Here is a 14780-nt window from a genome sequence, read left to right on the forward strand (position 1 = left end):
GGCACTTAGAGATGAGAGGTAGTTAAGAAGGGGAGGAATAAAAAGGGAAGAGGTGAGGAAGTGAAAGACAGAATAAAGTGTACAGCTGACAGAAAAGCTGCAGTGTAGAGTGTGTGTGAGGGCATGGACCTACTGTCTGACTGGAGGTATGTGAGACAGTATTGTGAGTGTACCTGCAGCCCAGTGTGGTCTGGAGCAGGGTGGTGATCCCCACACAGAAGAAGATGGTTCCAATGAGCTGACTGGTGGCCCACTGATCGTGGCCGACACACATCGCCTCGGCGAGGAGGAACGGCACGGCGATAGTTCCACTGAAACAGGTCAAGTAGTGCTGCAAAGACAAGAGGCCACAGAGTCAGTGTGTGTGTGTGTGTCTATTGTTCGACGGTCCATACCTGACACCATAATTACTAGCTTAAGTTACTTTAGTTTTTAGGATGTTACAGAATACAACAGATCATCATCATTATAAGCCCTTTTCTTTAGGATCACTATCTCTCAGGATGAAAACATTAGCCTCCCTTCTGTTTTGGATATTTTTGTTTGCCTATTACTTGTCATGAGCTATGTTGCGGTCAAAGGAGCCAGTGACTTGTTTTTGGATTACGTAGCCGTGTATAAACCACTTTACCTTTTGGCTCATGACTCTTCGAGGTTAGAGGTTAGAACTGCTTACATTTCTCAAGATTGGTTTGAGTTGAATCTTTTGGGCCCATTTTGGACTAAACTTCGGCTACAAAACTCTTTTACACTGAATTTGGTACATTGGAAAAAACAGAAAAAAGGAGAAGTCATGCCTGACAAACTCTTGAATGAATTGTGCAACTGAAACCAAATTTACCGCTCGAAGCAAATGTTAACCAACTCTCTGGGCTACATTACATTTTAAATATATTTATTCAGCTTTAATCTGACAGGGACAAAACACAGTGAAGATGAAAAAAAGATTTTAAGATTTAAAAAAAAGATATAGATTAAATACAGTGACAGGATTGTAAGCTCACAATCTGATCCAGTGACGTGTTTGGTGATTTAAAAGTTAACATACAGTGAATTTTAAATGATTAACATCTCTTTGGATTTTGGCTCAGCAGCATTCATTGGCTTTATTTCAGCTATGTCAAGAATGTAGTAAAGTTAAACACCGTCACTGAAATAAAGTAAAATGCGTTCAGATTTACGCAGCCTATTAAAACTAACTCCATTCTGCAGCTGCACCACGATCCTGCTCACTCAGAAATATTGACACATAATCTCCAAAATAACAGGAATTATGTGGAATTAGCGACAGCTGCCATCCTCTGGGCACAGAGTCACAGCGTTATATATTTGTGAGCTATAAAAATAACTTCCTGTTCTTTTCTGAGCCGGCAGTGACTTGAAGCTGTGGAATATTTTAAAGTGAAGGCCAGAGGGGAAAAAACCCACTGTTCAGGAATTTATGAATTTAGTATTTCTTCAGGCGTTGTAGAAATTGCCATTAGGAGAGATGAAAGGAGGCCGTTTTTCACCTCGAGGATCTAGTGACAGTTAGAGCTAATATGACTAAGGTATTTGTAGAATAGTTACCAACTCTGGCTTAAACCAAAAGAACAACAAACATGATGACCACTGTGAGCAAAACCCTATTTCTGTGACTAGCGTCTAGTTGCGTGATGAACCTTGCGGACGGTCGGATGAAAAATACTGCACCAGGATGACAAGTACAACCACGGTGAAGAAGATGACGCACCGTGATTATACAGGGCACGAGGGAGTGCTCGCTTTTCAGCTCATATGGTGAAACATTGCCAGTTTAAAACACACTTGTTAGTCAGCTACAGAAAAATATATTCATGACCAATAATACGCACTGCAAGTCAGCCATGAAACAACACGGTTATGTGTGGAGATCTACCTGTAAGCCCAAGAACACACACAGGTACCAGGGTGGGGTGTCTTCAATGGTATAGATCATGCCCATCCTCCTCGCGTCCGTACTGTCTGTGCTGTCCAACGTCTCAGACATTGAGCTCTACACACACACACACACAAAGAAAGAGATTAAAACAGAGCTCAGTGTCTTCATAATTCATTTTTACTTTGTCTTGTACACTTTACTTTGTGTAAAGGGTCAAAATAATGTATTCTAGTAGAATGTATTTATGTGAAAGTATAGGACTATAACTGCCGATCACACTGATCCCGTCAAATGTGGCCGTGAGAACAGCAACGGTCTGAGCGGACGTGACTTTTATGAATGATCAGATAACAAAGTGTGCGTGCGAGTGAGTGAGTGAGTGAGTGAGACTGGGTGGAGGAAAACCAAAACACATGACGTCACTCTCAGCAAAGAAAAACAGTCCGTGTCGAGAGAAAATAATGGAGAGACAGTTTGATGAGTCAGCACTTTGTTTTGCGCTAGCTTGTGTGGAAATGAGTTTGTGGGTCACTATTTTAAATACAGAGAATCAGGTAAGAAGTGAAACATCAAAAGCTAACAGAGTTTTACAACCCAGTTATTTTAACTAAACAAACTATAAATCTTAGGAAATAGTGTCAACATGTTAATAAATACCATGATGTGGAGTGTTTATTTATATTTATATATATATATATATATATATATATATATATATATATATATATATATATATATATATATATATATATATATATATATATATATATATATATATATATATATATATATATATATATATATATATATATATATATATTTTTTTTTTTTTTTTTTTTTTTTTTTTTTTTTTTTTAAATCGCTCGTTTGACACATTGTAACCCAGATTTTAAAAAAAGATTAGTCTCACTGTTCACTCTCCTCTCAGCTGTATCAGAGTTTTATTAAGTTTATTAACTTACTGATGATGCAAACTGACCATTTCCTACTGCTGCTTCTTCACACTAAAGCACTCAGCTGGAAAAAGAAAATGAAGGTGACATTTATTGCGGAACAGCCACGGGAAACGCAATGTGCTGGAGCTGATCGAAATCATTCATCAACAATGCATCTTCAGAGGAAGAAAGCAGATCAGTTCTGATTCTTTGCAAGAACTCATGAAACGAGGAGGAACAGCCACAGGGAGCTGATACATGGAGGGTTGTGCTCTGTGGACTAACTGAACTGTACCGACAAGCTGTCCAAGTGTGCGTTTGCTGTGGTATCAAACCACATGGGTTATAAATCCAATACGACTGACATCTGAAGGATTACATCTTTAAGAATGCCGGGTAAAGGAGAGGAAGGAAAAGGAAAGTGATTGAAACTGTAGTTATGAGTAAGCTTCTGGGACCACGTGAGTATGTGTCGGTCTGCTTAAAATCGAGGCTTATTTGGGAGTGAACTTGCCCTTCGGATCACGTATTAAACACGGGGCTTGTGTTTCACTTCCATTGCTCCACGTTACCTTTTCTGCTCCCCGATTCTCTTTAGTGTAGATGGCCATCAGCTCGGTGTTCTCGGTGTCCTGGTCTCCGATGGCACCGCCCAAACCGTTTACCACCACCTTAACACACAGACCGACTCACAGTTAAGATCATTAATGCCACTCTTTTGACCTTTCATGAGGAAACAGAGCAGGTTAATCTTGATTACAGTTTGCAAAATCCCACTGGACCAGACAGCTGGCTGATGATAATGCTTACAAAACCAAGTGAAAACACACTTGAGGTTGTGGAACTATGTGTCTGCGTGCCTTGTTGTGTGACAAATCTGAAATGTAAAGAGCACGTAACAAAGCTGATGAACAGACTTGCCAACCTGCACGTGGACACGTGTTTCCTACCGCATGCAAACTGATCACTACAAACAAATTCATTCCACCCAGAATGAGTGCGAGTGCACGTGATGCGTGTGCTTTTCCTGTGAATGTGCCAAGAGCATCACGTTAATTCACAAAGGGAGGGGAACTATAAAAAAGGGACACATTAAAATATATATTCAAAGATGATCTAATACCTTTTGGACGTTTGCATGCCTGAGGCACACAATGCAAAGACATCATCATCTGCCAGTTTTACTGTAAAGCCCTTTGAGAAAACTCTCAGACAGCAGACACACCTTGAAGGTACTCTTTTAACACTTGGCAGCAGTCGCTTCATCTGCCAAAGAATTGTTAAAACTAACAATCCCTGTACAACCCTTACGCTTTTAGACATTCATCTCCCAATACATATAATAATAATACATTGTATTTAAGCACTTATAAATAAAATGTATTATCATATGTATTAAGGAGATGAATGTCTAAAAACCTAAGGGCTATACAGGGACACAAGAACACAAACTTTGGGCTTGTATCGTATTTTTTTTTTTTAAATCATATATTTTTTGTTCTACTGAAGGCCTTATCTGAGTTTCTAAAGGAAAACAGCAGCTTCATGGTCACTGTCACTGTTCTGGAGGCAGATTCTCTACTTAAACCTGCGTTAACTGATTGTCGGGGCACTTGGGGAATATGGGAAACAAGCTGCAAGTACATTATAAACCTATTGAGCTGATATGTTGAATGTGTTAGCAGACAGTTACCCATTAACACATCCAGCAGACCTGAAGCCGTTAGCATTCATGTAGAGTTGGGTTGCTGAACACCGGACAAATGCAAGTTGGTTGGTTCCTTAGATCTGGTATGATCTCCTGAGAGAAACATCTGGCTCTTTAGCTGCTAAATGTACCACTGAGTTCAGATCAGCTAGCTGCTAACTTTGTCAGTTTGCCAAGTTCATGACTATGAGAGTCTTCTTTCACACCACACAGTCATTTGAGCCAATGTTAATATAAAACAAGCCGATCACAGTCGCTTTAGGTTAAAGAAAAGTTCACTTAATGTATGAACATCAGAGAGGTCCCTTTTCATGAGGGAGCAGAAAATAGTACTTAAGTACAGAACTTTGTTTTAAGAACAAAATTCTATTGTTCTCATTTTGCCTTTGTTCAACACGCTGCCAAATCTGATCCAAAGAAAGAAAGAGGAGACGGAAAGGAACTGCCATTTTTAAGTTACGTGCATAGCGACCACACCCTGTCTTTGTTTCAGTATGTGACCTTGTTCGTGATGCGTCTGTGGCTTTGTTTTCAGTGTTTCCTAATTTCATAACTGAGATATTAAACATGTTTGTGTACCGGGATAGGGTAGAAATCCACGGCATGCTTGCTCTCCTCTTCAAGTTTTCCTCCCTCACTGTTACTGTCCATCGCCTTGGAATTGGTGTTCTTCCCCACGCCCATCCTCGTGTCCTCGTCTGTCCCTCCTCTGTCTCTTTCCGGTGTGAACGCTGCAGATGAATCCTTCAGACCGATTACATCATCCAGGACTGCCTTATCTGCTTGAGAAGAAAAAGAGAGAGACAAACGGAGAGATTAATATCTTGCTGTATAACTGTAAGGGTTCCAATAGCCTAACTTCATTGTTAAGGTCTTATCACATCAGAGGTTCAGAGAGGCTGCCAGGCCGCACGTCTTGTTGATAAGAAACTGATCTCAGGTCTCTTGTTGTCGTTGATTTTTTTTGTGACAAAAGTATGTTAAGTGCACCCATTTATCAAGTAAAAAGAGAAAATATGCATGTTAAAGCGTTATTAATGCCTAGATCTGCTTTTTCTGTTTTGGTTTAAAACATTTCAGCTCTGTTTAGTTTCGGTTCCGGTAACTTGACTGCTGCAGGTGACTAAAGTCTGAGTGAAGCTGAAGTTAGGGCGTCTTTATGGTCTGTACTGTGTCGTATTCCCTCCTGTGAAACAGACTATTTCAGTGGTGTACAGTGTAAATCAAATTATTCGCATTTGATTGGAGCACTAAAAAGTGGTGGGCTTATAACTTGTTCCACACACACCTCCCTTGTTGATGGATGTCATGATAGTATTGGTCAAAATTGGTTGCTGCTGGTGAGCAAACGCCATATTTTGTTTTACAGGAAGAAAAGAGTGGATTTTGATATAAAAATAAAGAGATTGTTTTTTGTAAATCTTTTGCCTATATTGCTAAATAGGTGCACAATACCATCGGGATGTGATCTATAAAAAAGTTAAAGACTATTTTCTTAACCGATCTACAGCTGAAACAGCCAATCAATCATTTAGATAATTGTTTGTCAAATTCAAGCATAAAAGCCAAGAAGAAATTGTTCTAGGTTCTCAACTGTGAGGATTGGTGGATTTTCTTTGTCCAATGTGACGGTAACCTGAACATCTTAGTCAGGAAAAAACTAACAAACTAGGCTTTTAAGAAATTTGAATGGTCATTTCAATGGAAGTATTTTCTGACATTTAATAGACTTAATTTACAGAACAATAATTCAAATGATCTAAATAATTAAAGCAATGGTTAGTTGCAGCCCTGCACCAATTCTTAACAACTACTCAACTTGCGAAATAATAAGTTGCCTTCGACAGAACTATTTCTACATTCAGTTAACAATCCATGTTGCCAACTGGTCCGACAGACACAAGAGGAGAAGGCAGATATACAGAGAGGTGAGATGATGCCAGGAGTTGAGAAAAGAGTGAAACATGAGCACACTTTCGATGGAGAGGAGGAACAGAGCGATCAGAGTTGAGAGACGATGGAAAAGGAGCACGACTCGAGGCAAAACAAACCTCGAGTCGTGTCGGTCTATCCCGCCCCGGATTTCTTTCAGAACCTTTTGTTCATTAGGTCATTAACTTTCCCACAGTTAGTGCCTTTGTAACCGTTTCTACTTCCTCATACTTTTGGTTCAGAGCCCTCTGGGTTGAGAGCCGTCTCCCAGCTACCTGCCAAACCAAAATTTAAAATAGAAACACCACATCAACCAAGTGCTCCTGCATCTGGTCTTCTCTGAACTGAAATGGCTGAGAAACCTTTCCCTTCATACATGTACAAGTGGAATCATAATATTTTAAAGCTAAAAGAGTTAAACTGCAAAACAAACGAGAGTTCATTCCTCTGAGGGACTTGCTCATTTTATCAATAAGAATATGTGTGGTTAGTAATCACTATGTGTGTGAGGGGTGACTGCTTTGTGAGACCGAATTGACCTATTGAGTTGTATTGTGACCTCATGTCTCTCGTGACTTTATTAAATGAAGGCTAACTTACTAACCAACTAATCTCGGACGACAACATTTCAGGAGGGTTTGGTGTACAATGTGTGAAAAGAATAAATATTCGGCCACACAGTCGATGAATCGAGCCTTGGACGTCAAACATTAACGTGATGTCTCGGGTTACTAATCTCAGACAAAGCTGTGTGAAACAAACAAAAAGGATGTTTTCATATTTCACAAGTACAGTGCTTCGAGCTTTTCTCTTCCCGTTGAGGCTCAGTTTGTGAACCGTCTTCCACTGTAAATGAAACTACATCCCACAAGGATACTGTACTAGATCATCAGGGTCCACTGACAGGTAGTGTTGCAACACAAAAGCCCGTAATAATGGAAGTCTTCAAATATTGACCTCCAGTGCATGTAAGCCTTTAAACATCTTAGACGGGAGAAGAGTGAATGCGGTTTCATTATTTGAAATGGTCCTTTAATTCATTACATGGAAACCAAGTTACCAAACCAGTTCTATATTTTAAGGGAAAAAGAACAATGGTTTTCTTGTACAGGAGTATAACATACTTGTTTGTTAGACTTTCCTTTCTTATTACTCAGCTTCCCCATTTTTTCAGGCGTGTCAAGGAGTGTATCATATTCTGGTGATTTATGCTAAATATTTGTTTTTTAAAAAGAGTTGCATGTGAAAAAAAACAAAACAAGTCTGAACAAGTAGGCCCAATATACCGAGCTCGCGACTTCTTAACAAGCTGTAAGAAAGTTAACTGCAAAGGTTAGTCTGCCACCGTTGACTTTGTTAGCTACAAACCATGCCTGGTAAATAAAAGTACACATGTCAACTACCAGCCGATGCATACCTAGGGTCATCTTCCCTTTCCACAAGTATTTCCAAATTGTTGTATCCCAAAATATCCTTTCCCACCCAGCCAGTCTCCCTGCTTGCAGTGTAAAATGTTGGGACAGGTGCAATACCTAGTTGACACATCCCATCACTCCTGTCAAGCTGGGCGGCTGGGAGCATCTGTGTGGAAGGGGCAAGAGAGAGGGGAAAGGAGGAGGTAGAAGAAGAAGAGAGGAGAGCGAAGAAGGTATAGAGGAGAGGCAGGGGGTTCAAGGATAAGGAGGGAGGTGAGACATAAGTTAATTTGACAGACAGCATTTTAATCACAAGCAAAAGTTAGTGTCTAGTGTGACTGATGTGTCGATTGTCTACTTAATTTTGAGATAAATAAATAAATATGACTTAAGGAAGGCAGCTCGAGTGAATTATGTTGCAATCAAGTCTTCCACCTATAGAGGGTGCATTATAGGAATACTCAGAGAGAGAGAGAGAGAGAGAGAGAGAGAGAGAGAGAGAGAGAGAGAGAGAGAGAGAGAGAGAGAGAGAGAGAGAGAGAGAGAGAGAGAGAGAGAGAGAGAGAGAGAGAGAGAGAGAGAGCGAGAGAAAAGCCAGCAAAGGTAAACCTTATATAGAAAAAGTTGGTTGGTAGATGAGCATTCTATTAGTATTTTCTAACGCCAGTCAAGACACTCTCCCAGTCATGACTGACATGCTACTATATGAAAATGAGCCTTTAATGGTCACATTTTCATTCTTTCTTTTGAGTGATGTTATGGGTTATTGTTGTTCAGACGATTACACAAAGACAGCGAGTATGTGCCGACGGCCGTTGCCGCTTGCTGATCACGGTAAATAATCAAGTATTCAAACGACATGGCCACGGCTAAGCGGGCAGCGCCATGAGAGTCAACAGTGCCGACAGAGCTAACAGTGTTTACCTGAGGAGGAGCCGGAGGGGTGGGCGCTATACTACGGGCCGCCGCCGCCAATATCAGCTGTAACCGGCCAGCTTTATTCCGGTCTGATGGAGAGCAGTCAGACGTCAGTGAGGGAGGTCCTTCTGTTACCGAGCACTGGGATTGGTACCAGAATAAAGATGGACGCTTACTGCCGATATACCCTTCGGTTCCTCCTCAGGTAAACACTGTTAGCTCTGTGAGATATATGTATGTGCACACATACATTTTTATTTATTTTTTATTCACATTCCAATGTCTGAATATTGCCCTTTAAAAAGGGTGTACTTGCATTATATCATCATTACGTCAGTGGCATAAAATAATCTTAAAATGACAATAATATAGTTTATCACAATTATTTCTGGGACAACACATCTCCCAACAAAAGAAGTTATGGGAATCTAAATGATCAAACAAATATAGGAATGTGGAAAAATGAGAAAAACAATATAAAAAACAATCTTGAAAATAATTTACAAACGATAAATTCTTATGTTACTGTATAGTGGGACAGATATTTTGGAGCAGTTTGATTTCGTTATACCTTCCAAATACATTGTATTTAGGTAATAACACTTAAATGGTAGAGTCAATAACCAAACTGTCCACAGTAAACATCCATCATATTTTACAGACTGACCTACTTCAACTTACCTACCGTACGTGGAGTAGTGATCCTGTTCATTGAAGCATTAATAACATTTTGCTCGCCTCTGGATGTTCGTCCAAATAGAATTGTCTTACACATCCTGATTAAACCGCTTTCCTGTTAACTTGTCACATTGTTTGAACGCTCATATTTCTCGTCCGATCGGACTTCTTTTGATCATAATCAATGGAAATGAGGGAATAAACCAGAGTCATCCTGTTGCAATGCCACATGACCAATGAATACAGCACACAATACATGAAAGCAGAGCACATGAGTGGCTCTCAGTCAGTACTTGAGGCAGTCGTGATATGTGCGACAGAAAGTATCCCAACAGCCTCTGGGCGACTTCAGGTCTGATGAGGAATGTGCCAACACCAGAGGCCTGTGGCATGACATCCTCCCAAATGCTCTTTCCACTGTCGCCCAAGAGACAGAAACACCCTCCTCCACTCTTCCCTGTGTTCTGTCTGTTGGTGTTGACTGGGAATCCATCCAACACACACACAGGGAAAACAAGAGAGACTGGGAACTGACGCGAGAGAAGAGAGAACTGAAACTGAGCTTATATGATTATCTAACAGAAGGAAAATCTGCAGTTGCACAAACATAGAAAAAAACAGGCAAAGCGTTTGTGTGATTGTGTTAAAAAGCACTGAATAAAAACCAGAGCGAGGAGGAACAAAGACATCCTCGGCGGTAATTTGACTCATCCCAGAATAAGCAGGCCGGTGGACCGAGTCACCGCCCGGAGCTATAACCATGGTAACCTGGTCCGTGGATCCTGTGCAGGCTTGTGTCGCGTTGTGTGGGACTCCACCGGAGGAGGAGGAACACTTCACACCAGATGTTTGTGTTGGCGGCTTCATCTCTAGGGCCAAATGTGTGCATGTGTGTGTGTGTGTGTGTCAACTCCATCCCCTCCAGATGGTGGTCTGAAGTTCAGTCATAACTTCTGGACCAGGCTATAATAAGCCACAGTTGGTTTAGTGTAATGAAGGAGTTTTCATGTCTCGTGTCCTTAAAGGATTTATATCCGGGGTCACGAAAACAAAAGGAATTTGTGGATTTTTCTCAGACTTGTTAAATTTAACAAAAGAAGTGTTGAATTCTCAGCCACCATTAGCACTACGGTCGGTCAGAACTAATTCACAATATAAAACAGCCTCTTAACACTACTGCTACAATTAAGGATTATTTTCATTACAGATCAATGTGATTATATCACCGATTAGCAAAATAATGTGTTACATATGGTTCTATGTCCTGCTGTGAGTGTTTGCGCTTGGGTGTGTGTGTGCGCATGCGTGTGTTCTGTGTCTTTTGAGTTCTAGGTGCAGCTCCCTGACGAGTGATTGAGGGCACCTGGATGAAGATGGGGGTTACCTACATAAGCGCCTCCTTGCTCCGCCCTCGCTCTCTCTCATCTGCCTGGCACCAGTCCCTGGTCTTCAGTTAGATTTGCACATTACGGTTTATGTGTGTCCTGTAATAAACTGGCACCCGTGTGTTTCTGAATCTAACTTGGTGTTGTGTCCCTCCTTGTGTTGCGACTTCCGAGCCGGTTGTAACAAATGTAATGAATGTAAAGAAAAAAACAAAACGGCCATCACAATTTCCCAAAGTCCAAGATGACTTCCTCAAATTACTTGTTTTAATTAACCAACAGGTAGTCAGTTAATAACTGATGTAAAACATCACACTTTCAGAGCGGGAACTAGTAAATATTTGGCTCTTAGCTTGCAAAATTACAATTTATTGATTATTAGAATAATTGCATTAATTTTCCATCAATGATCTCATCAATAAATCGACTAATGTTTTCAGCCTTATATCAATAATACTTAAAAAGGAGTAAAATCTCAAATGCCCGAGACAGTACATCAATAACTGACGAATCCCCCCCTAAAATGAGAAACAATACATGGAGGTCAACAGAATAGGGTCAGGTGTGCTTCACATGAGCATGCAAAGACTTTGTCATCGTTACTTGGACAACGTCGCTTGAAGGTCTCACAATGAACAATGCAGACACACAAAGAGTATCACTCGGTGTTATGCCAACAGTTTGTCGCTATACAGCTTGGCCAGTTGCCAACCTGTCATGTATCATCTGAAACTTTCATGACTGCTATGTGTGCGCAGCCATGCTCCTGAACACGAACACGAACACACGGCTCCCATTTCCCCGTGAGGGGGGAGCGATGGCGGGTGAGTGTAAAAGTTCTGCAAGGTCATGTTTACATTGTCCACCGTCAGTGGAGCAGAGGGGAATGGAGATAAGAGAGCCACAGGGCCACAGGCCGACTCGCTGTAAATGTTTCAACCGAGGAAGGCCACACATGTGCTGGTTTCTTCCAGCAGGTCTCACTGATGATCAGAGGAGACTGGGTGGAACAGAATGTATTTTGTCTCAACAACAACACAAAAAGTCTGTTTCTATGTGATAAGATTTAAAGCTATGCTCTCTCCAAGGATTATTTTCACACTTTCTTTTTTTATTGTTTAGTCTATAAAAGACACCTTACAATTCCCACAGCCCAAGGTTGACGTCTTATATTGAATTTATACCAATAATAAAACAAATCCTCACATTTGAGAAACTGGATCCTACAAAAGTTTGAAGGTTTGTCTCGAGTAATGACTTAAATACAACGGTTGATTCATATTCTGGTGATGGGACTGATGACAAATCCTTTCAGCACTAGTTCAAATGTTTTACTGTAAATAACAAAACACCACACAAAAACTCTGATTAACTCCCTTTATGCAGTAACTGCATGTTACTTCTCTTCAAGTACCCACACATTTATAATCCACCCACACACACATGTGTATTGTATTTTCAGCTTTTGTTGTTTATTATACCTTTACTGTTTGACTATTTATTGTACTTGTTTTGTTTCTTTACTGATGTCTCTTGTTGCTGCTGAAATCCAGCAAATGTCCCCGCTGTGGGACTAAGAAAGGATTATTTTATCAAAATTCAAAGTAGTGTAAAAGAGGTGGCCTTGCTTTCAGACTCTTGCATTCCGGTCAAGGTCTTGTTTACTTTTCATGCATTTTTTCTAATTATCTAATTTAATAATTCAAATTGTTTCCATGATTGTGTAATTTACTTTTCATCAATCATTATTTTTAGTTGATTAATTATATTCATTCTTGTTGCTCAATGCTTATTTCTTGAGGTTGTACATAGTCACATTTAGAAGGCCATCTCAAACCTGGCCAGACATTGATTGTAGCTGTGCAGAGTCTCGGTCTACATCTAGTCCATAGTCTAAATCTAGGATAAAACCATCAGCATGCCTTTAAAAAGAAAAGAGGATCTGAAAAATGCAGTCACCTGTTGAGGTTTGTGGTTGCAACACGAACCCTCAGACACCTGGCTCTTCATGTTACATGATTTCATATTCCGGTGTTAAGTAATGACCATTTTTTCCCACCCAATTCCCTCCACACAAGTGGATTCAACTTCAGATACACATGTACACATGAACTAAAAAGGTTGTAAATGTCAAATTATAGTGGCAGCTGTCAGTGGAAATACCAATCAACACTCAGCAGTCACTCAGAAACAACCAAAGCTCTTTGCAAGACCCACTTTACACAACAGGAAAGACCACAGATGTTAGAATTTACTTGCTGAGTCATGCAACCAGCAGACAAAAAAAAAAAAAAAGCACACGCGAGGCGTCCTGCTTTTGTAACTCAATTATGTCGTCCGAGCAGCTCACATAAGAGCCACTTAAAAAAGGGAAAATTTCGGTCTACCGCTGACTACAAAACACATCATGACTTCTGAAATATTAGTCTTTACTAATTCCTATTTTTGGTTGCAGTTTATTTATTCAATTTCTTATTCACTACCGTTTTGCCTAAATAATCCCTTTCATTGATTTACTCTGTTCCAGTAATTATTTATATAATGACTTGTTTTTGAGTTAAATCAATTGAGTTATTTTATTCATCCCCACTGGAGCAAACATCTTGATAAAACACACAGAAGAATAATGGTAAAGAAGCCTAACAATATAAAAACAGAACATGCATGGTAATAGGTTAAAGGGCAACATCTTTTCAGGACCTCCGACTGCTCCCAACCCTTTCAGCACACTTAAACTCACGTGGGGGATCTTCAGTATCTTCATTTCAAACGGAGACCTATAGTTGTAGAACTCCTGCTATACATTTGTACTGATTTACATTTGTTCCCACTCATCATGCCTTTTAATCTTAAGACTCAGGCGGCCGTCTGATGAAAGCAGTAAGGAAGAAAGAGCTGGCAAAGACCAGCAGGGGTTGTGATGATATAACAGGACAAAAGTACTTCCAAGATGCTACAGTGACTTATACGGTTCATTATAGCACAGGACATTTAGTCGACTTCCAGATATAAATTAACTTCTATGCTGCTGTCTCTTCTTATCTAAAGTAATGGCGCTTTCTTTGGTACTTACCAGTTTAACAGCAGGTGGACTCCCATGCTGTGCTGTACAAACACATTCCACGGTTTAAGAAACTAAAGCAGCAGGGGAGACTGTTACATGTAGATCAGGGAGCAGAGATGTTGAGCTTCTAAATGCATTTCCAACCCCACCTATCAAAGCAACACCTACACCCACACAGCATGCCATCAGCAGAGCATGAATGGGCATTGAAGGTCAGATAAAAGAAAAGCCATGTACATCAACTGTACACATTTCTTATATCCACCACCCACAGCCTCAGGCATTATTTCCCTAAATGTCTAACGGCGGTATTTAAGACTAAAAGGCATCCATTGTTGCTCGAAGATGAAATCCCCGACTTATGCTGTTGCTCCAAGTGGGGCAGCCGGTTTTATTTGCTTATACCGTAACTGTGAGACAGATTACCTTCATTCAGTCCCATTATAGTTTCTAAATGATCAGATAAAAAGCTGAGATGTTGAAGCAGATAGAACCAGGGTATAGTTTAGCGCTTTAATGATGCTCAACACACTCGTGCTCAGAGAGATAAGGAGACGCACTGGGTGAGGCTCCTCACACCCAGACCTGATAGCAGAGCGATGGAGGCCGAGAAGAAGACTTTTAGAACAAGTTCACAATGTTCTACAAAATATCAGCCCGTACAACGAAGGAGGAAGAGAGGACCGAATGCAGCTCAACCAGAGTTAACACAAAAGACTTTACAGTGCTGAGGAGCGCATACAGAACGAGTAGGCAGTCAATCCAGTGTTTCATGAGTGACCGAGGAAATGTTGATCATAGTTTCCTTATGAATTTAAAGGTTTTTTGAAATCGTTGAAGATTAT

General features: G+C 40.4%; 1 protein-coding gene across 6 annotated transcripts in view; it reads right to left on the reverse strand.

Annotated features, from left to right (window-relative positions):
- slc23a2 (solute carrier family 23 member 2) overlaps positions 1–14780 on the reverse strand; it is a 36247-nt gene that overhangs the window by 14600 nt on the left and 6867 nt on the right. Inside the window, exons 2-7 of one of the 6 annotated variants that reach the window (XM_076098776.1) lie at positions 8815–9029; positions 8008–8056; positions 5123–5322; positions 3408–3506; positions 1898–2014; positions 174–331 (exon numbers count right to left, since the gene is read on the reverse strand). In XM_076098776.1, coding sequence (XP_075954891.1) covers positions 174–331; positions 1898–2014; positions 3408–3506; positions 5123–5322; positions 8008–8056 — 623 coding nt within the window. In that variant the 5' untranslated portion in view covers positions 8815–9029. Of the gene's footprint in view, positions 1–173; positions 332–1897; positions 2015–3407; positions 3507–5122; positions 5326–8007; positions 8057–8814; positions 9030–14780 lie in introns of all 6 variants that reach the window. The other 5 variants (XM_076098774.1, XM_076098775.1, XM_076098772.1 and 2 more) reach the window with 5 other exon arrangements.

The sequence above is a fragment of the Anarhichas minor genome, unplaced genomic scaffold (genome assembly GCF_050575085.1).
Source record: "Anarhichas minor isolate MPS153535 unplaced genomic scaffold, ASM5057508v1 ptg000025l, whole genome shotgun sequence".
Lineage (NCBI taxonomy): Eukaryota > Metazoa > Chordata > Actinopteri > Perciformes > Anarhichadidae > Anarhichas > Anarhichas minor.